The following is a 24,603-nucleotide window of genomic DNA, read 5'->3' on the forward strand; positions in this document are numbered from 1 at the left end:
TCTACTGTGAGCAGTGCTGGTTGTGTAGTCTCACAGCTGCAGGGAGGAAGGACCTTCTGTAGCTCCTTCACACATTTAGGGTGAAGGAGCCTGTCGCTGAAAGAGCTCTCCAGCGCTCTGATGGTCCTTCATGGGGTGGGAGTCCTTCTCCATCATGGATGACAGCTTAGCCATCATCCTCCTCTCTCCCACCACCTGTACTGTATCCAGAGAGCAGCCCACGACAGAGCCGGCCCTTTTGATGGTTTTGTCCAGCCTCCTTCTGTCTGCAGCTGTGATGTTGCTGCCCCAGCAGACCACTCCGTAAAAAATGGCTGATGCCACCACAGTGTCGTAAAATGTTTTCAGGAGTTTCTCATGCACACCAAAAGCCCTCAGCCTCCTGATAAAGAGATTGTTGGTTCATAATAGTAAGATCTAATAATTATCCTTAAAGCTCTTTTCTGTAATAAGAAAATAAGGTTTGTATTTGTTTTATAGGTGTTACCTTATACCTCCACACAATAAGTAATGTATGGAACTATGAGTGAGTAATACATCAAAAACTGTGCTCTTTGACAGAAGATATAATTTGTTTTACTTAATATTGCTAGGGTTTTAAACATTTTTGATTTTACACTATTTATATGTGATTTATATGTGATTTCCATAATCTTCATGGAGTTCTCCCATTGTGAGCGATTAATCTAAATTCGTAGCCTGCTCTTGATGTAACTTTGGCAGGTTCATATTTCGTACGGACCAATACAAAGAGCAACTGTGTATCAATAAAGGGGGTCCAGCTATGGAATAATTTAGAAAATGAACTAAAACTATGCACTACTGTAACCAAATTCAAAAATAAGTTAAAAAATAAAATATTAAATAAATAAATACTATCATAGTAGAAAATTGAAGCAAGTGTTTGCATGACCGCTCTCCGCGGCCGTTTAGCCTACTCTTAACCTCTGCTCTCCGCGCTGTACAGTCTCTTGCCAAGAACCACTTAATTTATCACTCCTTGCAATTTATAGTATGTTTTTTGTTTTGTTTTCATCTTTGTTTTTTTTGTCGTTGCTTCTTGTCTAGATTCCTCTGTTACTTGTCCAATATATCCATTCTTTTTCAATGTTTGAACCCAAATTATTAGTTTTGTTTTGTATAAAACCTCCTGAGTCGAGGTTCATAAAAGGGTAGGCATAATAAGCCTTGGCTTCAGCCTATACCTTTTCTGTGCCATTTAATATATTGGACCTTTTTTTTATGTTGTATTATCAGTACTCGTGTTGAGGGGGGATGAGGGGGGATGGCATCCCCCCTGAAATAAAAACAGTCGAAATCATCCCCCCTGTAAAACTGCCATCCCCCCTTTCCATCCCTTATGTCATTTCATCAATGAATGTGGTTTTATTTCAACATTTAGAGTCATCACCAGAAAAATAACACCAGAAAAATTACTTATTTGACAATTTTCACCTGTTTCAAGTAAATTTTCACTTGAAATGTAGGAAATTCTGCCAGTGGGACAAGATTTACCTTCTTATACAAACAAAAAAATCTTGTTCCACTGGCAGATTTTTCTACTTATTTCAAGTGAAAATCTACTTGAAACAGTTGAGAATTGTTGTTTTTTTCCAGTGATGAGTCTTGTTTTAAGTGTAATGAGGTTTATTTTTTACTAAAATGAGACATTTTAACTAGAAATAAGACAAATATTCTTGTTAAGATTTTGAGTTTTTGCAGTGATCCATTTTACTTATCCTGTGAAGGACAGAGTCATATTGATAAGTTCAGAAAACTGTTTTTTATTGTTGTGTTTTGATGTATTTTATGTAAGCCCAGTGGATATTTAAAGCTTACAGAAGGCTGCATTTAACTGCTGCTATGTCATTCCTGCAGTATTTCTGCAGGATTTTGGTCAGTGCTATTATTTGTAATATATTATATTATTTGTAATCAGCACAAATTATCTGTCCCCATATGATAAATTCCACCATCCCCCCTGATTTTATTTTACACCTCGAGTACTGTGTATTATGTTGTATCCAAATGGATCGAAATAAAAAACTCAAAATAAAATTTCCAAGAAACCCAACCGATATCAACAAACAGCTTCCACCCGGCCAGCAGGCGGCGCTGTATCCCGATAAAACCGCAAAGACGCGCCGCAAAGGAGCATGGGACTTTTAGTCCTCATTCTGGGGACGCTTGGCTTGATAACCGAAGATCAAAACAAGACATTTACCGGGCGGGATAAAACATATAGGTTAAATACGACGCCGTTAAGAGTTGTATATCTCACGAATTCGGGTGAATTTGTGCGGATTGACTGATCAGACTCAGAGAAAGGGTCACTTTTGATGGGAAAACACAGGAAGTCGGTAGCGTTGTGGGACGTGTAGTTCTGCCTGCAGGCCATCGAGCTCAAAAACAAGAAGCATCAATAAAATAATCTGAAGATAACCCCAAATATCGCGTTTTTTTTTTTTAGGACTCTATTTTTGCAGCAAACATGCCCGGGTTCACGTGCTGTGTGCCGGGCTGCTACAACAACTCGCACCGGGACCGGGAGCTGCGCTTCTACACGTTTCCTAAGGACGCGGCGCTGCGGGAGCAGTGGCTGCGCAACATCTCCCGAGCCGGGGTGAGCGGCTGCTTCAGCACCTTCCAGCCCACCACGGGGCACCGCGTCTGCAGCGTGCACTTCGCCGGGGGGAGGAAGACCTACAGCGTGAAGGTATATATACCTTATAAACAGTACTCGAGTTGTGAAAAAAGATCAGGGGGGGTGGTGGATTTTATCATATGGGGACAGATAATTTGTGATGATTACAAATAATATAATACAGGGCTGTCTCAGAAAATTAGAATATTGTGATAAAGTTCTTTATTTTCTGTAATGCAATTAAAAAAAATTAAAATGTCATACATTCTGGATTCATTACAAATCAACTGAAATATTGCAAGCCTTTTATTATTTTAATATACCTACTGCTACATCAGATTACAACCGGTTTATCTGGGCTCCATTAGTTTATAGTACAGATGGATAAATAGTTTCAAAGAAATTATTGACATTTAAAGATTATTTATATATGTACAGTAGATGGAAGAAAAGATGAGTCAATTTTAAGAGTATATGATGAATGAGTCCAGCATTAATATAAGATTAATCTTGTTGCAGGAAAGAAGTCATAACTAGGATTGACACCATTTGTTTATTCTAACCTGAAAAGGGTTTCAATATTTCTGAAACAGTTGATTTATGGTTTGTTGGCAACAAAGACCCTAGACAGTTTACGTCCAGGGTCGTATATATATATATATATATATATATATATATATATATACACACACACACACACAGGACTGTCTCAGAAAATTAGAATATTGTGATAAAGTTCTTTATTTTCTGTAATGCAATTAAAAAAACAAAAAGGTCATACATTCTGGATTCATTACAAATCAACTGAAATATTGCAAGCCTTTTATTATTTTAATATTGCTGATTATGGCTTACAGTTTAAGATTAAGATTCCCAGAATATTCAAATTTTTTGAGATAGGATATTTGAGTTTTCTTAAGCTGTAAGCCATGATCAGCAATAATAATAAAAGGCTTGCAATATTTCAGTTGATTTGTAATGAATCCAGAATGTATGACATTTTAGTTTTTTTAATTGCATTACAGAAAATCACAATATTTTAATTATCTGAGACAGTCCTTTTAATATATTAAAAATAATAGCACTGACCAAAACACCTGCAGAAATACTGCAGGAATGACATAGCAGCAGTTAAATGCAGCCTTCTGTAAGCTTTAAATATCCACTGGGCTTACATAAAATACATCAAAACACAATAAAAAACAGTTTTCTGAACTTATCAATATGACTCTGTCCTTCACAGGATAAGTAAAATGGATCACTGAAAAAACTCAAAATCTTAACAAGAATATTTGTCTTATTTCTAGTTAAAATGTCTAATTTTAATAAAAACATCTCATTACACTTAAAACAAGACTCATCACTGGAAAAAACAACAATTTTCACCTGTTTCAAGTAGATTTTCACTTAAAATAAGTAGAAAAATCTGCCAGTGGAACAAGATTTTTTTGCTTGTAATGACAAGATAAATCTTGTCCCACTGGCAGATTTTCCTACTTATTTCAAGTGAAAATTTACTTGAAACAGGTGAAAATTGTCAAATGTTATTTTTCTGGTGTTATTTTTCTGGTGATGACTCTAAACGTTGAAATAGCAGTAAAACCACATTAATTGATGAAATGACATAAGGGATGGAAAGGGGGGATGGCAGTTTTACAGGGGGGATGATTTTGACCATTTTTATTTCAGGGGGGGATGCCACCCCCCCTCATCCCCCCTCAACTTGAGTACTGCTTATAAATAATAAATTATGTCTTGTTTGCTGATGATACAAACCTTTTATTGTTCAGGGAAGAATTTGGAACAGCTGCTGAATGTGGTGGAAGGAGAACTGAAAAATGTGAAAGCATGGTTTGATATCAATAAGTTATCATTAAACCTAACTAAAACTAAGTTCATAATTTTTGGCACTAGGAAAAAAAAAATCATATAACAATTAAAATTAGTGGTATGGAAATAGAAAGAGTATATGAAAATAAGTTCCTGGGGGTAATAATTGATGATAAACTTAGCTGGAAATCACACATAAATAGTGTAAAATCAAGAATGTCTAAAACCCTAGCAATATTAAGTAAAACAAATTATATCTTCTGTCAAAGAGCACAGTTTTTGATGTATTAATCACTCATAGTTCCATACATGACTTATTGTGTGGCGGTATGGGGTAACACCTATAAAACAAATACAAACCTTATTTTCTTATTACAGAAAAGAGCTTTAAGGATAATTAATAAAACCGACTATTATGAACCAACAAATAATCTTTTTATTAAATATAATACCTTAAAATTCCATGATATAGTAGAGCAGAAAACTGTTTTATTTGCCTTTTAAAGCCCAGCAGAAACTGCTTCCAAACTGCATTCAGGACCTGTTCCAGATAAAAGAAACCTGCTATGACCTGAGGGGGAAACTCATGTTTGAGATGACGACAGCAAGAACTAATATTAAAAAGAGATGTACATCAGTTAAGGCTAGAGAAATTTGGAATAGTTGTAATAACAACCTAAAAATGTGTCGCTCTATCGTCAAGTTTAAGAAATTGTTTAAAGAAAATACTGTAAATAAATATAAAACACTATAATTATAAAGTATACTATCAAAAACATTCTAGGATGTGAAACGTCAATTTTATATTTTGTCTTACTTATTTTTTTCTTCTTTATGTATTGTTTGTTTCCACTGAGTAAAAGCTAATGTCTCATATTTTTGCTGATCATAAGAAAAAAGGGTATGCACTATAAGCTACGGCTTCAGCCTACACCTTTTCGGCAAAAGAAATGTTTTTTTTTTTTTTCTTTTCATCTTGTTCTGTACAAGCCGAAATAAAGATTCATTCATTCATTCATTCAAGGTGCCGTCGCTGTTCCCGCTGCGGGGCGTGAACGAGCGGCGGAGCCGGCGGGGGAGAGGCGGCAAGAAGGTGACCCTCTCCGCGGTGCCCGCCGCCAGCGTGCTGGCCATCGCCGTGGGCGGAGGGGAGGGCGGCGTGGCCGGCGAGGGCGAGGACGACAGCATCACCGTGGTGCAGATAGGCCAGAACGGGGAGTACCTGGGCACGGCCCGGCTCCCCACCAAGTCCGAGGAGACCTTCACCGCCCCGGTGGAGGAGGACGAGGAGTCGGGGGAAGCCGCCGGCGTGCTGCCGGTGCAGTATGTGAGCGTGAGCAGCTCCCCGCTGGACCACTCCTACTCCCTCACCACGGGGACCACGTCCGCCGAGCTGCTCAGGAAACTCAACGAGCAGCGGGACATCATCGCGCTGATGGAGGTGAAGATGAAGGAGATGAAGGCGACCATCCGCCAGCTGCGGGTGGCGGAGGCCAAGCTGCAGGAGGAGGTGCGGGAGCGGGACAGGCTCCTGTACGGCCACTGCACGGGGACGCCCCCCCGGAAGAAAGTGTGATGGAGCCGGTGGAGCTGGTGCCCTGGAGCACCCTATGATGGAATTATTTGCTGAAAATGTAATAATAACGCCTGAAAATGTAATAATAACGCCTGAAAATGTAATACAATTTGCACTTGACTCAATCGAAAATGTAACAAAACCCAAAAATGTAATAACATATCCATCAGGATATTGTAATAGCATTTTTACAATACCTTTTATTTATTACATGGTACTCAAAGTCTGCAATTTAACCCAATAGTCATTCTGGTGTTTCAAATCCAGTGTATATAACATTCTTAGATACTTAAAACACAAAATGTAGAACTCTGGACTGAAAATGAACATATATATTACATTATTTGTCAAGTATAACATTATCAGTTTTGGAAAAAAAAAAAAAAAAAAAGAAGACCCACCTGGAAATGTAATAAATTACCAATAAGGTATTACATTATTGGTAAAAATGTTATTAAAATATCAGTCAGGATATTTTATTACGTTATTGGGGAAGTTATTACATTATTGGATTTTATTACATTTTCGATTGAGTTAAATGCAAATTTTATTACATTTTCAGGCGTTATTACATTTTCAGGAAATTATTACATTATAGGGTGCTACATGCCCGGAGGAGCCCCGTCACAGAGACTCGCACTAACCAGGAGCAAGAGGGCTTTGAAGGCAGATCCAGCCCAGTTTTGTATTAAACTATGAACAGCAAAAACTTTGGGGGGGAAACAAAAACAAACAACATACATGCTTGTCAAAAAGCCAGTGTTAACATCTTGTTCGTCGTGTAGGTAGCAGATATTAATAACTTAATTGCTACTCACTCTGAAACATACAGAATGCTGTTTTTCTGCAGAAAATCGACAATTCTCGTATTATACCCTCACCCAACTTTATGAGCATGCAGAGACTGTCAGGATAACTGGCTCGCGTTTTTAAGACTGAGTAGAAGACTCACACTTGCATAGCTGTGGTGTTTTTCTCCTTGACCTTTTTTCATTTTTGATTCCTTGCTTTTTAGCTGCAAGTAGGAGGCTAATACATGAAATCACGATAGTTAGAACTAATATAAAGTGTGCCAAGACGAAGCATAGAGGTTTCTTTAAACCACAGCATGACTCTTTACACACTTATGTGGTTTTAATTATATAAATGAAACGCTACTATGACTGTATTAGAGTTGTAGTTAAATGTAGAAGTCAAAAAAGACTTTAAGGAACTCCTACTACAAAAGACACTCAGTGTATCAAATGTCTCGAAAGGCTGTTTTATTCAGAAATGCATTGTTACATTTGACCAACTGTTTTTTTTTTTTTCCTTTTGATTGTATAGGAAATCTTAGTAAAACAACGTTTTACGTTCTCCAGGTACATTATGCAACTCGATCATCTATGTCAGTGTGTGAGAGGTTGTTTAATGAAACAGTGCCTGCTCAGATGTTTTCTCAACACAGAGGGTTAGTGGCTGTATCTCGCTCCTGTACATGAGTGTTTTATGCACAATGTGTTGTTTGATTTGTTTGATTTCTGAACTTGGCCTGACAGCTATGCTGTATTTTGGGTTTGAAGTGAATTTAATTTTAGTATATTGTGCAGATTCACATAGAGTAATTTTCAACTCTACAAATGATTAATATTTTATTTTCTTCTTCGTCCAGTTTCACAGTAACTGTGGGTAGTAAGTTCCTGCAGGGTTTTCAGTGCTTTAACCATCTGGGGAACATGGTCCTAACTGGAGACTGGGTCTTTGTTTGTACTAGGAAAGGAGAGAAAGCTTTGGTGTAGCTTCCGTAAGCTTTTTTTGATGAGAGTATTTTTTTAAAGCTGTGTCGACCTGTGTAAAAACTCATTAAATTTGTATAATATGAAAACGTCAATCATGAGTGTTTGTGAGTGAAGCTGAACCATGTTCCCAAGTGTTAAGTGAAGTCTGGCATGAACTGGAACTGGTGTCAAAGACTACATTATCGCAGCAGGCTGAAGTAGGTTCATCTGATTTTTTTTTTTTTCCCTCTTTTCTTTTTTCCTTTATTGACAGCGTGAACAATCTGAACATTTTAGATCAGGTTTGAGACACTTAAAAATGTGGGTCTAATTCTGATACAGGTCGGATTTTCAGAAATTTGAATTCAGTGTGGCCTGTATTGCAATCCAATGCAACTCTTAAGTCAACCTCGACATTTATCATTAACATGCGCAGGAAGAAGAAAGAGAGGAGGGGGAATGGTGAAAACAATCCAGACGGTCCTCTCTAGATGGTCCCCTGTACCATTTGTTCAACTCTCTATTTCTCCTCTTTATTATCATCATGTGTCTGCTTCACTTGCACCGTTACCACTTAAAAAGTCACTTAACACAAACATTTAAAAAAAAAAAATTCTCACCATGCAGTGAGTCAAGTTCACCTCTTTTTCCCTCCAAACGACGCTAGGACAACTCAATTTCAATTTTCAACTTTTATTTTTCTTTAGGTTGGTTGGTCACGTCATATTAATAGGTTGTAAACCTTTAAAGACTGAAACAAAAGTTAACATCTTAAACATTTTTAAATCAATCAATCTTTTAACCCTTTTAAATTGAATAAAGAAAATCCTATTTCATGAACTTTCCACATTTTTAGTAAAGTTTAAACATAAACTTGACCATATTAAGCAGCATGAAAGCAAATAAAACATTCACTGACCCTTGGTGTGTTTGGACTTAATCCATGAGTGGACTTGGAGCTTCTTTCTTCTTTCCTCTTAAGTTTGTTTGTTTGACTCTGAGCTTTTTCGACGGTGCTCAAAATCAGTGACAATGACTGATCAGGTGACCAGCAGCCTCCTTGCTGCTACTGGTGCACTCTGGGAAGTGGAGTTGGGACCCATTCCTGAGATTCAGCTCAACAGTGTAGCTCGTCTGTCAGGCATTTTCCTGTTTACTCTATAGCTGTAGCGTGCTGCGTAAGACATTGTGTTGTTCTGTTGTGGACATGGGAAAAATCTGGGCCTTGAAGGACCTCGACTCTGATATGGGTCACATTTTCAAACTGATGTTAACGGCTTCTGGGGGAAAGAAGTTTAATCTTTCCATCCATTATCTATACCTGTTTAGTCCAACGCAGGGTCACTGGGATCTGCTGAAGCATATCTCAGCTCTCTTTGGGCAAAAGTCCAAATCTAAAACTAGAAATGGGTGCTAAGTCTTACAGTGTAAATGTAAACATACATGCATGCAAACATCTTAAAATGGGATTGAAGTGATGCTTTCAAGGACTACATCTTGTTAGAGTTACACTGGAATGCATACGTTTGGACTCAAAGTAGTAGAAAAATGAATTGATGTTTGGTAGTAAAATAATTTAAAAGTATTTCCAGTATTATTAGTGCATTTTTATTGCAAATATCTGGGCATTCAAAGAGAAATTAGCTCAAGTACATTGTAGCACTATTGCTTGTTATCAGCCATAGTGAGGGAAGGTATATGAATGTATAAACTTTGAACACTCGTACTCCTCAAACCTGTGGCTCCATTTACAGAGACTGTGCTTGAGAGGGAATGGCAGACAAGATCAGAAAGGAAAACACATACATTTACATATTGACAAAGGCCAGCTCATAGATTGTTTTAACAGTGTCAGACTTTACTTTTAGTTAAATGGCCAAATGTAGCTGCTTTTGGGACAGATTTCCCTGTGTTGGTGACTTATAGGGAATACTGCAGTGTCTTTAAATGACCTGAATCCATGTTCAGCTTCGTTCACCATCTTTGGGTAAGACATGAAGATATACAGAATTTGATTACATGTACTTACAGCCACAAACGGAACATGTCAGGTCTGCAGTCTTCACTCTCCCCTCATTTATCCCTTAACTGTGTTAACTTCATCCTTCAAAGGTTCCTCAACTCATGCAAACTTGCTTTAAAGTCCCATCCCACAAGTAGTCAGGATTGTTTCTTTTACTCTTTCTGATGTCTGACCTTGCCTTTTTGAGACTGTAAGTGGTGTTTTGCAGATTCAAAGCAGTCTACAGCCAAAGCATTCATGGCAGATTTTTGTCACAATTAGTCATGCTACACATAAAACATTAATGACACGTGAAAAAGGAGGAGGAGACATAGAAAGGACTTAAAGTAAAAACTACCATAATCATATAAAACATTTATCACTTTTATCCTGTCAGTTCAGCACCAGTTTCAGATCCATGCACTGTGAGTGAAGCATGGAGACCAAAAAATACCAAAAATCAGCTACTCAGCAACCCTCATCTCCCCAGGGTGCTATTGGGTAACTGGCAATGTGAGCACTCGGATGTTGCAGCATGATTTTTATCCTCTAGATGGCGGTGGGATAAACGCTCTGGGAGTGGAGGTTTAGTTTCGTCGATATGGCCCAATCTACTTCATCCGTCTCACAGTGTTTGTTGGCAGCTTTAAAGGTAATTTGCTAATTGTTTCAGCTGTAAACTACTGAAGTGTTCAGTGTTATGATATGGAAGTACGGCTGTTATGCAGTTCATAAATCTGTACTGAAATTGGTGATTGTAAACACCTAACATGACAATGAGTCTCATGGAATTAAACAAGGACTGAGAGATCATAAATGGGAAGATAGATGCACTGGAGTGAAACGAGGATCCAGATCCCTAATCTTATCTGGATATTTATTTATTTGATTTTTTTTTTACTCCGAACATAGTTGCGTAATGCCTTAATCCAGGGCTGTCACTCAAATTTACACAACCCCTTTCCTTTTTGTTGCTGCTATTTACTACTGATGTATTTGGGTTCAGACCAAACCAAATATTATTTCATATCAGGCTGTTTCATCCTTTCAGCATATTTATGTAATGTGAAGGAATTACATTTTTTATGTTTGAAATCAAGGTATATATGAAGACAGTACATTTTAAAGACCTGTGCATTGAAGATGTGGGTTAAAGCCACCACCCACACACGGGACGACATCAGACATCTGCCCAGCTTCCAAAAACAGAAAAGACAGCAGCTGGGTCTTGCAGTGCACCACGCCTGTGTGTAAGGAGTATAAAAATCTAGTGGTTATTTGTAAGGAATGTAAAAAATTGAGATAGCAGTTTGTGCTATAGTGATGTGATCTGTTGCATTTTGATTTGGTTGGTCAGCTTTGACCAGTTTATGGTAGTTACACTACAGATACAAATAGTTCAATAGCCATGTTATCTGTTAAAGATTTATCTGTGACAAGATGACAAATTAACATATTGTAAATATTACATGTGTTAATGGTTGTCCCCACTCACTGCTAAACTAATGTATTTGAAGACAATTATTGTAATATTATTAAATAATTTTAGAACTATGCTGTGCATCAGATGGTTAACAGTGACCCAGCATACCTTTACATTTGGTGTAAAGTGGTTTTAGGACAACAAAGTGAAAGTATTGGAGTAGCCATCACCTAAACTTGACTCAGGTCCACCAGATCTGTCAAGAGGAATTGGCCAGAAGTTTAGGGCCACCCAAAATCTTTGATCCAAGTTAAACAGTAAATACAAACCAAAATTCTGCCATGCAGAATCAGAATCAGAATCAGAATCAGAATCAGAAAAGGGTTTATTGCCAAGTTTTCACACGAGGAATTTGTTATGGGGATTGGTGCAACACAATACAAATATAAAAACAAATATATAAGAGATAAAATAAAATGAAATGTATAAACAATAAAAACTATAAACAGTAAAATAAAATGTAGACCGGAAATGTACAAAATGAGGTTTTAAAGTGCCGGGTGAGTCTGTACAAAAGTGACTTAGGAATGCAGACAGTAATATTGTAAAAATGATAATAAAACATTCTCAAAAAAACATAACAAGACAAAACAAATAAAACAAAAAAAAATGTCATTATTCTGAAATTTGGGGAAAAAAATGTATACAATTTATAATTTGAATTTAGGGTTCAGAGAACTGAAATCAGCTTCAGAGCAGCTGGTGATAATAATCTGCAGTGTAATGCCTGGGGAGTCACAGTGACACACGAGACGTGGACCTTAGGTATCCTCAAGTGACCCCGTCAACATGTACATTCACATGACCTTCTCAAACACATCTTCCCAACTCCTAGCACTTTTTCATGTGAAGAAAAAAGGTCCTCCTGTGTCCCATGTCCAGTTTTATGATGTCAGCTTGCACCTACCATGTGATAATAAAAATAAATAAATGAATACATTTACTGAGGTTATACAAATGTTCTCAGTAGGACTCCATCACTGCCAAATCAGTTTCCATGATGTACAATGTATTGATTTGGAACAGTAGCCTTGTATGCAGACAGATTATGCTCCAGATAATGGTTGTTTTAAGCTGCAGATTAACAGTGGGTTACTATTTCCCCTGAGGCATGTACAGATGTGAACCCATACTAATACTAATGCATGGAATGTGAGTTTTCGGCAGAGGAGAGGACGGCTGTAAAGTAACTGCTTATGGGGACAAGGTGGGAAACGGTGTAAATTATTTAGCATCAGGTTTTTTTGTTGCTGTTGTTGGTCTGTCAGCGCTCTGTCAATTAAAAGTGTTAATCAGATCACACAGCTTTTCACTGGCTTCTTCATGACCCACATAGTTGAATTCTCTCATTGGTTGCTGCTGTTTTGAAAGGCCGCTGTGCGTCTGACTCCCAGGTGAGCTGGGTACTCTTATCCTCACTGGGACGTCACCCATCTGTCCAAATTAAGTGGAAAAAAAACAAATTGTCCTCTCATTCATGATCGTGTTTTCTGTCAGTATTATGTTAAAAACTCCTTGATACCAAGCCAAAGCAGCAGTTGCTTGTCACGAGGCATGCATGTTGAGATCGTCATCATCATTATTCTGCAGATAATTTATTTGTGATTTAAATAAATGTTCCAAATACTGAGAACCGGAAATGAGAATACTCTAATCCACTGTGCTATGATGGTATGCTGTCATTGGTCCGCTGCTCTATGGCACTCGCCTCCCTTGTGCGCGCACACACGTACACACACAGACACACATATACACACACACACACACATGCAGACACCACCACAACATCCTCTTTACTCTCTGTGATGCATTGGTCCCTTTCACTGATAATCCAGCTGGATTGTGCTTCTGAGCATTGCTGTACTTTGACAATCTGATGGATTCCCAACGGATAGGAGAAAACATCCCATTTTAAAGCAACAATTTTCCCCTCGTTTGGATTTTCAGCCAGATAGAGCTTCTCTCTAGTTCAGAGGTGATACTCATTTCCACAAGGTTTTCTGAGCCGAACAATGAAGTCGCATCCAGGAGCTGCAAACGTACTGCTGCCCATCGCTCTCTGCCTCAGTAAGGATGTTTCTGTGTACTGCGTATGTGTTTGTGAGTACATTAAAGTACTCTTGTAGAGGTTTGAAAGTGTGTCCATCGCTTCTTCCAATTTATTGTTGCAGACCCTCCCACCAGATCAGACAAAATTGAGATTTGTTACAGAAGCCCCAAAGCAAGTAAAAAAAAAGGTTCATAAAGTGTATTCCAATCTGAAATTGAGCAGAGACGGGTTTTACAAATGCACTTACCTTAATGAAATGCTTTCTGTCCCCTCACGGGCTGATTCTATGCTGTGTGTGCGTGTGTGCCTACAAACACAGATTGGTGCGCAACATTGAACGTTTGAATGTGAATCGTACCTGTTGTTTGGAATTAGAAGTATTTTCTAGAACGGAGACTATAAAACTGAAAATATCTATAACTGTGAACAGAACAATGATTATTCGTCATGCAATTATGGGTATCCGCAATAGACAATGGAATTGCTTTGATTTCATGAGAAAGAAACAGAGAAAACTGAAATAAATCACACTTCTATCTGACATAAAGTCATGTGTAGAAGAAATATGTTTGTGTAAAAGGATAAAACAAACATGCAATTTAGCTTAGATAAGACCATATGATGATGTGTAATTTATTTCACAAAAACAAAAGCAAAATGCAGAAGCGGTGTGTGGAAAAATAATAACACCCTTGCAGTTTCCACGGAAATTAAGATATAAGCAGCAGCCAAAGGTGCTGCCAATCAAATGCACTTGTTGAACTAGCCACGATGACGCTCTGTAAGAGCAGGGATTTTGTTTATTTGGTCCTAAGCATTCAGCTGCGTAAAAACACAATTCCAAGGAGGAGGAGACACATTAGAAATGCTTTTCGAGAAGCAGTCTGGGGATGGTTATAAGGAAATTAGGAGTCTCTCATTCTACAGTGAGAAAAAAATGTTCAATAGAGAAAAACATCCAGTTGCCAATCTTCCCAGGGGAGGATGTCCAAACAAATTCCCACAAGATCAAGCCCTACAATGCTCACTGAAATGAAAGGTATTTCATTGTTTCTACAGGGCTCAGATAGCATGTTGTACATTCAAGTATAATAACAGTATAACTGTTTGGAAGGGGTGGCATTGGAAGCCTTTTCTTCTTGACATGGCTATGCAAAGCTGTATGTGAATGAACCACAACACATGAAGTCTTTAAGACAGAAACAGCAAAGTAAAAAATATGTGGCATCAAATCAGCACAAAGACGCTAACTAAGCTATTGGAGGGATGATGATTTGGACTTGATTGCAACTACCTGCACACCTTGCTGTCATTGAGTTGATAATGAGCTCCTCTGTATGTCAAAGTATTCTGTGGTCAAATTTGAGACCATCTGCTACAGTTTACCAGCTACAGTTTAATCCAACGGGATAATGATCCCCAAAACACCCGTTTCTAAAAATGCAAAGTACATTGGAATGGAATGGTTTAGTCATAGTCCAGACCTAAACTTGGCAAAAAAAATTTTTAGTGGGTCCATAAGAGAGCTGTGAAGAAATAAATGTTGGGATACATAAAAAAGAAATGGCCAAGTTGTTCTTAAACCACATGGACAAACTGGGGACAGTTTGCATATCACCTTATTATGCATATCAGTGGCTAACCTTCAATAACAGGAGGGAATATCTCTAGTCAGGTCTAAGAATTACAAAAAGTCTAACCAGAAAAGCATATCTGCAGACTAACATTTTGCGGTGAACTGCTAAAAACATCACGAGCTGTGTCACAGCCAAAGTCCAGAGATTCAACACTTGAATAACTTACCAAGGTAGTGCCACCAACAAAACTGGAGGAATTTTTAGAGTTAATGTGCACATTTCCATGAACATTCTCCTTTAGCAGATCTGCGTTTGAATATTTCAATCAAAGTGCAAACACAAACCAATCTCAGCAAGACACGCTGCCTACAAGATGATTAATGCACTCAGACAGCTCATACATGATTTCCTCGCCTTATACTGAATTTGGCTTTGGGGGTGTTGAATCTTTCGAGATAAGTTACATACGACACATTTTTGTATTAGTTTGATCCATCTAAGCAATATATGGATTGTATCGATAAACATATGAAAATGATACCCTCAATTATATTTTTTTTTAATGTAAGAATTTACCGGCACGTAATGTTGAAATTTACTTCATTTTTTTGTCTCCTGTAGGCTTGGGTCCTGTGTGTCTTGGAGCTTCGATCCCTGTCGCGTGCGGTTCCATCTACAGGAGTTTTGCTCAGTGTTTGCTCACACTAGGGGACAGTTTAGTGGACACACAGAAAGACCAAAGCATGCAGGACATCGATTCAATCTGCAGGTGTGTGTGTGTGTGTGTGTGTCTGTGTGTGTGTGTGTGTGTGTGTGTGTGTGTGTGTGTGTGTGTGTGTGTGTGTGTGTGTGTGTGTGTGTGTGTGTGTGTGTGTGTTTGTGTGTGTGTGTTTGTGTGTGTGTGTCTCTGTGTGTATTTGTTATTCTATGAACCATTAAATCACACCAATGGCCTGTATTACAAAGCAGGATTAGTGGCTTACCAAAGCAACTTCAGGTTTAACTTTGGGTATTAAGTGTCATAAGGCTGGTTTACTTTTCCTCAGTGCTGGAAACTGACCCGCTTCAGAGAATATTAAGCTTTGAGATAAGAGATGGACACGTAAAAGCAACACTTCCTCCCAATCACTTCCCTTAGAAAATTATCTGAGTGGGATGATCGGTCATCCCTCTGTGAAAGGGGACACTTATTTCACTTTAAACAGAGACTGACGTCTCTAAAGCTTGTTTCTGATGATTTTTAAAGGTTTTGACATAAAATTACTACTATATCTTTTCTATATTTAAATTCTCTGAAGTATAAAAGATTCCCTCATAGGTACCTTATGAAGCATATAAGCATATTAAGTCTGCATCTTATACCCACCAATTTTAATAAAATCACATCTGTCCATTCTTATTCAGATCTGCATCTTGTTTATTAAAAAAAAACAACAACCAACTCATTCAAAAAAACATGTAATTACATTTTTAACAACCTAATTTATGGAAGCGTATTGCATTCACTTGAGAAAAAAAAAATCTGCTCTGTTTTTCTGAATTAACGAGTTCCTTATCTCAGAATTCCGAGAAACGTTTTCATGAAAAAAAAAAAATCTGCTCTGTTTACAACCTGCGAGAAGCTTTCACGTGACCTGCATGGAGTAGCCTATGGTTGCTGCTGCTAATAACCCTCCAACAGTGCTATATGATTTCAAGAACAGGGTTAATACAGGTATGGTATCTAACAATACCATCTATATAATTTAGTATCTCCTAATGTTTCAAACCAAAAGCAAAATAAAACTGGATTAAACTGGACAGGCGGAACATGTTTGCTTCCATGAAATCCAGCTCTCAAGTGAATGACAGCTTCTTGCAAGTTGTGAGGTATCTGGTTAATTCAGAACACAGAGCAGATTTTTTTTTTTCATTAAAACTTTTCTCGGAATTCTGAGATAATTATCTCCTTAATTCAGAAAAACAAAGCAGATTTTTTTTAAATTTAAATTTTATCTTGTTAATTCAGAAAAACAGAGCAGATTTTTTTTCTCAAGTGAATGCAATATGCTTCCATACTAATTACATATAAAACTAATATAGAAATTTCCAATAAGCACACTCACAGATTTGAATGGATTTATGTCTGCTTTATTTGGTGCAAAAAACCTTTATAAAGATCATGAGCACATACAGCTACAGTATTCAATGAAATACACAATAGTGTATAGATGTAAATACAGCAATGATAATGTTATGTTTTGGGTGACTCCTATTAATATCTTGAATATTATAATTTTTGCATTAACACCAAAATAAGATTATTTTTACAAGCTTTAATTCTTGCTTTGGCCACAACATCGAGTGTAGCTTCAGCTTGCCATAAATATTGAAATTCTCATATTAGTTTTGGATTAAAGTCTTTTTTTTTTTTTTATAAATGTTATAAATACAGTCGTGGTCCCAGAGCAATGACTGTATTTGGTTATGTAATACCAACATTTTTGCATCAACTCAGATAAAAGACTAGAGTCAGCAGGCTTAGGTTGAGTAACGGAGTTGACTAACGGCATAATGAGATATCAATAGTTAGGTAAGCAAGACCCTCTTAAAAAACTCTGGATATGGTGAAACTGCATTGCAGCATACATTACAGCGCAATCTTGATAAAACAAATCTAAATAAGACAAGGAAAACTCAATAAAACAACATTGTAATGATATATGGACCAAAAAGATAATGATATCATAAAGATCATTACTTCAAGTTATTGCAGCTAAATTCTAAAAGCTGTACAATCATGGAGAGTAATTTAATATTAAGAATAGTGAATATTTCTGCTTCGTTTTTATTAATTAATGGCAAATCATATATGTATATACGTATCTCTCTCTCTCTCTCTCTCTCTCTCTCTCTCTCTCTCTCTCTCTCTCTCTCTCTCTCTCTCTCTCTCTCTCTCTATATATATATATATATATATATATATATATATATATATATATATACTGTATGTGCGTCGCTCTCCTCATAATGTTCTGAAGAATTTGACACTGCTTTCTGCACATTTCTGCACTGACAAACCTTCTTGTCCCACTTCCTTGAAGGTCCTGGAATGCCTTCCACGTTTGTGCCAACTCAGCGCTAGTGGGCTGTCCTGGGGAGGCGGCTGCTGTCTGGGAGTCCCTGCGACAAGAGTCCAGGAAGACACAATTTTCTGGAAATCTTTACGACTTGTGTGCCAACCGCATCACCCCAACTCCCAGCACGTTGCCGGGGCCCCAGAGCCCTCCCACCTCCGACCAGATGAACCAGGAGACGCTGAAAGGACAGACTCACAAGCATGGCCCCACTCCCATCACGCTGTTGTTCCCTGTGTGCAGCATGCTGCTAGTTCTCCCCAGGAGTTAGTTAACTCATACAGAGACAGTCATACAACCAACGGACTTTAACACTGATGGCTTCGACTCTTTTGTGACTGTTGGAATTAGAGATGCTACCTGTGCGTGTTTGTGCTTGTTGTCTGGGGTGCATGGACTGTGTTACATGTTTACATGTAGCTGTTGGCGTATGGTTTTGTACTCTTGCACATATAATTTTGATCTAAGTGAGATTTTCTGGTTAAATAATTAAAGCAATAAATCTTAAAACTATGTGATGACTGATGCCATCCCACTGTTGCTCCCCTTACAGTCCAAACTCAGATCATATTCATCCTGATCACTTATTGAATCTGAATTAAGGGTTTTAATGATTGGCTATTTTTTGTTCAGCATGACATAAATGGATACAAAGAGTCATTTATTTATTTACTAATTAAATAAAGACTAATATCTTGCTCTCAGGAGGTGTTTCTTTCATATTGACTTGGATAAATCAAGCGTAGTGGAAGCAATTCAGGTGTCTCGCTAAACATCATTGGATAGTCCTATACTGCGTTGAGTTTATGTGACTGTGATTAAATTCTTATTACGTAATAACGATCATATTGTTTTAGGCTTCAGTGAAAAGCACTTTAAGTAGGGGGAGCTTAAAAAATCCTTCTTACTGAGATTACAAAGCTTACCAAAGGCAAATATTTGTTGTAAACTGTGTTTTTTCCCCACGCAACTGCAATGAATCAGCAATGCTTCACTATATTAGAAAAAATGAGATTTTTATGGGATGTTGTAACTCCAGGTGTTCAGATGTGATTCATTCAGGCAGGTGTGAACAATGAAACATTTATATCACTGGTTTCTAAACAGTGTCCTATTCAGTATGTCATTCTGTTTAACTAACTGAACAACACACACACACACTCACACTCACACTCACACACACACACACACACACACACACACACACACACACACACACACACACACACACACACACACACACACACACACACACACACACACACACACACACACACACACACACACACTTCAGTTTACTCACATATTTATATATCACTAGTTTTATTACTGTACTATTACATTTGACATTTTTATTATTAAGATGTTATCTAGCTTCACTGTTTTCAAGCCTGCAAAATGCAAAAGTAAAGGTATCCAAACATGAATAAAAAAAGATGTATTCCGATAGTGATTGCAACTATTGCATTACTGACATCAGATTTTGTGTTTGTGTGCATGAGATCTAAATACTCTTAAACTGTTTCATAAAAGCAGAACCATGAGTAGATTAATCTAATCTGTTTTCACTCGTCTGCAGTGTAACAGGTTGTACCTCAAAAGACTTGAAACTTGCTGTAAACTTAGACAGGAATATGATATGATGACTATGACATGAGCAGCTGGTACAGGTGAAGAACCAATGTGGAAACATTATTGCAGAGTCTGGTGGATGTTCAGGTTTATATTCTCCTGCATTTCTTGCATAGCGGTCACCGCTGTGGATGACTATTCAAAAGCTGTTTTCTAATTAGTATCTAATCTAATATGTCCACTTCAGTGTACATCAGAAAATCATCCCTCCTCTATTCAATGCATTGTATTGAATAAAACCATTATTTATGAGATTTTTATTCCCTGCAGTTGAATATTTGAATTCATGATATTGAACAAAACTGAAAAAGAATGCACTTGATGGTACAAATTCAATTTGAGCTTGTCATCATTTATGTATGAAATTGTACTCACATGTCCACAGGTGTGGACACACAACTGTCTCAAAAATATGACTACAAAATTAAAACAATGTACATGATTTTTTATTTCCTTAGAGACAATCATTTGTATTGGAAAAATATATTGCAATATCATTATTACTTTCATTATTCTTGCATGAAAGTGTTACAGACTCAAAGCAAGTGATGCAAATGTTTATTGGGTTAATTTCTAACTTAAACACTGCTAACTAACAGATTTGGGTATACAGCCGCAAAAATAAAAGTGATATCTGAATCAAGTTTTGTTCTTAGCTCCCAGAGAATGCATGTTTCAACATTTCTGCCATGATCTGCCCATGTATGTTTCAAATCTATACTATAACCATGAATATAACCCTGATTTGGACATTGTAAGGGATTATCAGTCTGTCATTGAAAATGGTAAACCATCAATTGACAGAGTGGGATAAATACTATGCTGTTGTGCGTGACCAAAAAATGCCAGAAATATTATGATTAAAAATGCATTTTTAAAGATAAAATTTGAAATCATTTTGCGATGTTACGGTAGTTTGAGAAAGACACTAGCATATTTGTGTGTAACTTGGTTTCAAGGCAAAAAATGAAATAATCATTTGACAAAAATCTTTGTATTTTATGATGACGGAAATTAAAATGTATTTTCTTTAGCAATACCGAATAAAAAGTTTAGTGAGACATTAGATTAGTCTCTTCATCCATTTTTTTTGTCTTTTACCAAAGGAGTTGGATTAAGTCAAGAAAATTAGTCTTTTTTGAGGTAAATTATACTGTTATGCCTGTTTTCACACAAGCAATTAGACTTTTGTATGGTTCTCGATATTACACATTAATTATAACTAAAAGCTTATAATTTATAGACTTGTGATATGTGTCAAAATAAAATAAAATAATAATTTCATAAATGTACATAGGAGCTGAAATAAAAATGATCTTGTTCATCACGTATAATGTACACTAAAACCCTAAAAGACAGAAACATTTCAAATTTGGTGAGATAGATGTAATGGTCAGATGCAGGAAACTTCAAAAAACAGCACAACGGATGGAAGACAGCAGCTAGCGAAAACCCTAATGCCAGGTATTGCCCCAGTCTCAGTGGTTAGACTTTTTTTGTTTCATTCTCGTTCCACAAAACACTGGTAAGAAATGTTCACCTCTGATTTCACTGGTAACTTGGATAATCATGTGTGTAGCTTACTCACCAAAGCCCTCAAACCTAGTGGCACTTTTTCTGTTAAATGTGATAAATACTACTTTTGTGAAAGTTACAAGAAATCCCTTGAGACTACATGTGAATGTTTGTGGAAGTATGTCCACAAACTAATTGAGCGATTGTGGCATGTGAGCCTCCAGAGAAAAGGCAGGGTGCCTATGCTACAAAGAACATAAACTACCGAAGAAAAATCTAACATTTTCAGTGTATCCAAGAGAACCGTCAATTAGCAGAGCATTTACAGAGTGCAATCCTTCCCCAATGCTGACGCCCTATTGAGCAACTTTTAAAAAAGTCATCAGAATCTGCTCCTGAATGTAAAGGATTTTCTTTTTGTGCAGGTTCCAGCACCTTTGTGAAAGAAATGACTCAATCTACCAAATATATTAGATCTGCTGTACACCATATTTGCAGACATCTACAAACTGGCAAACATATATTTACAACCTCGATTTGATGGTGCATTTCCTCATCTGGGTTTTAGGATATAATGCTGTGATCAACACACTACCTTCTTTTTGTTAACAGATCATCATTTGTTGTTGAAAATATGCATAGTAATATTAACACATCCCTATTTCCTCTACTTACTGAAATCCCTCAGAAATCTTTTTCCCCCTAAAGACCAGCTGTTAAATATTAGAGTTGATATATATATATATATATATATATATATATATATATATATATATATATATATATATACTCACGTCACATATATACATATACATAGATATTTCTCACTGAACTGAGATGCTTCTTCATGCCGTCTAATGTTAATGAAATGTAAAATGAACTGTACAGGATTTTGTGTGGTCTTTTTTGTACAGCAGATGTTATGTAGCGTCAGACATGGAGGGGATTATGAAGTCCACGTGTAGATTGTACTATCCATATGGTAGGATCCTTATGAACCAGAGTAACAATGCCATAAACATAAAAGCTGTATGCCACAATTGCTCTTCATGTTTGGCTCTGTTAACAAAATATTAAGACATTTTCAAACAAAGTATCAAAACCTAATCTATACTTTAGTAAATGAATTTGTAAAGGGCTAATAGCAGAGGCTTGTGCCTTACATGCAACATTATTGTGCAGACCATTTCCACAAAACAAACATGTAATCTTGTAGTGGGCCCTTAATGACCCTGATAATATAATTCACTATAATTCAATACAATTAATATAATTTGGATGGTTATTTGATGCAACATGTTATTGTATGAAATGAATTGTGTGAGATGAGCTTTCCTGCCCCTTTAAGAGTCAGGAGCTAGAAACACACTTTAAGCTTGCTTCAAGTTTGTTATTGCTAGCAACCGGAATCAGGGAAAATAAAGGGCTCACTTTTTCTTGGAGCCAACTGCCAAAATTCCCAACTTCACAATCTGTCAATTGTTTATTTGTTTGAATCTTTATTTACACTTAGTAATCTTCAGCATCTTCGTGGGAAAACTCCATTGTATTTAGGAACGTTTTTTTGAATTATTTCTTTTGGTTTAATTTGGTGTCAGCAACACGGTAGCAAAAGTTACCGCCTACTCACCTGGGAAAAAAACAGTACAACAAGTTAGCCTATGTCTCTTCATAAATCCAATATACAGCACGTCTATGTCTCAGGGGTAGGCCCTACTTCCACAGATATAATGGATACCAGTGCACCTACATGGACCCAAGGTCCCAAACGCAAGCTAAAACATGGATTCATCTGACATCAGAGCACACGGTCTGTCCACCTGAGATTTCCCTAAGTACTCTCTAGCATGCAGTACATAGATATATCTTGGCATAATAGATTTGATGTGTTGCTTAAATCAAATACCCCATACCATGTTTTCAAAATTGACTGAAACTCTTAAGTATCTTGTTGTCAGGCTGTCTAGCTGTCATCCAGCGGTCAAATCCCTGTGGACCTCTGCGGCTTCTTATTTTAGATCTGGAATAATTCAGTTTGTATCTTGTTGGCGAGTCCAGAGGCAAAACTCTCCAGGGAGGCTGCAAGAACTGCAAGAAGTAGAGACAATCCAGCTGGTGTACACTGTTTAGCTCTGGATAATCAGTATATATCTTTACTATATTTAGTTAACCAGTGTTTTTAGGCCTTCCAATCAATTTTGCCTCTTAAAATGATTTGAACTTCTGGGTTCAAATCAGATTTATTCTCCAACAGTGTGGTCATGAGTGATTGCTTTGATACTACTACACATCAATCAAAAGATATAAACTAGATTGTGTTTCTCTGACAATACGTATCGGACTTGAACATCAATACCAATTATTAGTACAACAAAGAAAACTAAAACTTCATGGTATTTTATTTCTTGATTCAGTTTTTAAGTAGCTGCACAGTGCTTGTTTTCATCTACAACAATAAATGACTATCTACATTCAACAAATACGAGTGTTAAGGGATGGAAGAGGGGAAAAAAAGGCATCTTCACACTGTTTATAAATACACAGTGTGAAGATGCAAAAAACACCTCAGCACAGAAAAGCAACATACTCCAAGCAACATAATGCCAACAGTGCTAACCGGAGTTAAATTCCCTGTCTGACATGTTCTAACTTGGCCAATAAAGCTGATTCTGATTCTGTTAAACTGCAATACGAATAAAATGTATTATGTTTATTAATGAACTGAGGTGAGAATCATATGTCACCGCAAGTATCCATACACATATACAACTGTTTCATACAGGAGAGATACACATCACCAATTCAACCCCAAATGCCATCAGTTATTGTTAATAAAGGGAAACAAGGTCACGGTTGTTTTTTATCAATCAGTGTTGTCAGATACTGAAAACCAAATTATCGCACACATAATCATTGTACATCTGGCAACACAAATAACATAACTAAACATATAGCAGTGGTCTTCAGAAAAATAAAATGGTAATGAAGACTATGAGAGCCCCTATATTTTAAACATCCAATTGTAGCCATTTTCCTGTATAGTAATCCCTCGCTATAACACGGTTCACCTTTCACGGTCTCGCTGCCTCCCGGATTTGCATTGTGCATCGTGTTCTGAATTCTGATTGGCTAAATAGTCTCCCCGCTTCTTCACTTCCTGTGTCAATAACGTTGGTCGCTTAGCAACAATGCTGAGAATGGCTAATGAGCTTCAGCGAGCAGCTCAAGAACGGGACCCTTTGATGAATCGTTCATTACAGTTCTCAAACATAATTGATGGTGGCATGTCGGTTTATAAGAATGTTTTTGCCCAGAAGAAAAAAGAGCGACAACTACCCATAACTATATTCTTCTCTCGAAAAACACCTTTGCACCGTGGGCTTTAGAAGAAAAAGATGCTACAGAGCAGAATCCGGATGCA

The 24,603-nt window shown here is 37.2% G+C and overlaps 2 protein-coding genes across 2 annotated transcripts; both read left to right on the forward strand.

The window, feature by feature from the left end:
* Window positions 1–2,144: 2,144 nt before the first annotated feature.
* thap11 (THAP domain containing 11) lies at window positions 2,145–7,920 on the forward strand. The gene is made up of 2 exons (XM_061743991.1): window positions 2,145–2,716; window positions 5,499–7,920. The coding sequence occupies exons 1-2, from the start codon at window positions 2,492–2,494 to the stop codon at window positions 6,048–6,050; spliced, it is 777 nt and encodes a 258-aa protein (XP_061599975.1). The 5' UTR covers window positions 2,145–2,491; the 3' UTR covers window positions 6,051–7,920.
* A 5,184-nt stretch (window positions 7,921–13,104) lies between these two features.
* Window positions 13,105–19,425, forward strand: nrn1lb (neuritin 1-like b). The gene is made up of 3 exons (XM_061710652.1): window positions 13,105–13,359; window positions 15,541–15,688; window positions 18,003–19,425. The coding sequence occupies exons 1-3, from the start codon at window positions 13,305–13,307 to the stop codon at window positions 18,304–18,306; spliced, it is 507 nt and encodes a 168-aa protein (XP_061566636.1). The 5' UTR covers window positions 13,105–13,304; the 3' UTR covers window positions 18,307–19,425.
* Window positions 19,426–24,603: the final 5,178 nt, after the last annotated feature.

The sequence above is a fragment of the Cololabis saira genome, chromosome 2, assembly GCF_033807715.1.
Source record: "Cololabis saira isolate AMF1-May2022 chromosome 2, fColSai1.1, whole genome shotgun sequence".
Classification (NCBI taxonomy): Eukaryota; Metazoa; Chordata; class Actinopteri; order Beloniformes; family Belonidae; genus Cololabis; species Cololabis saira.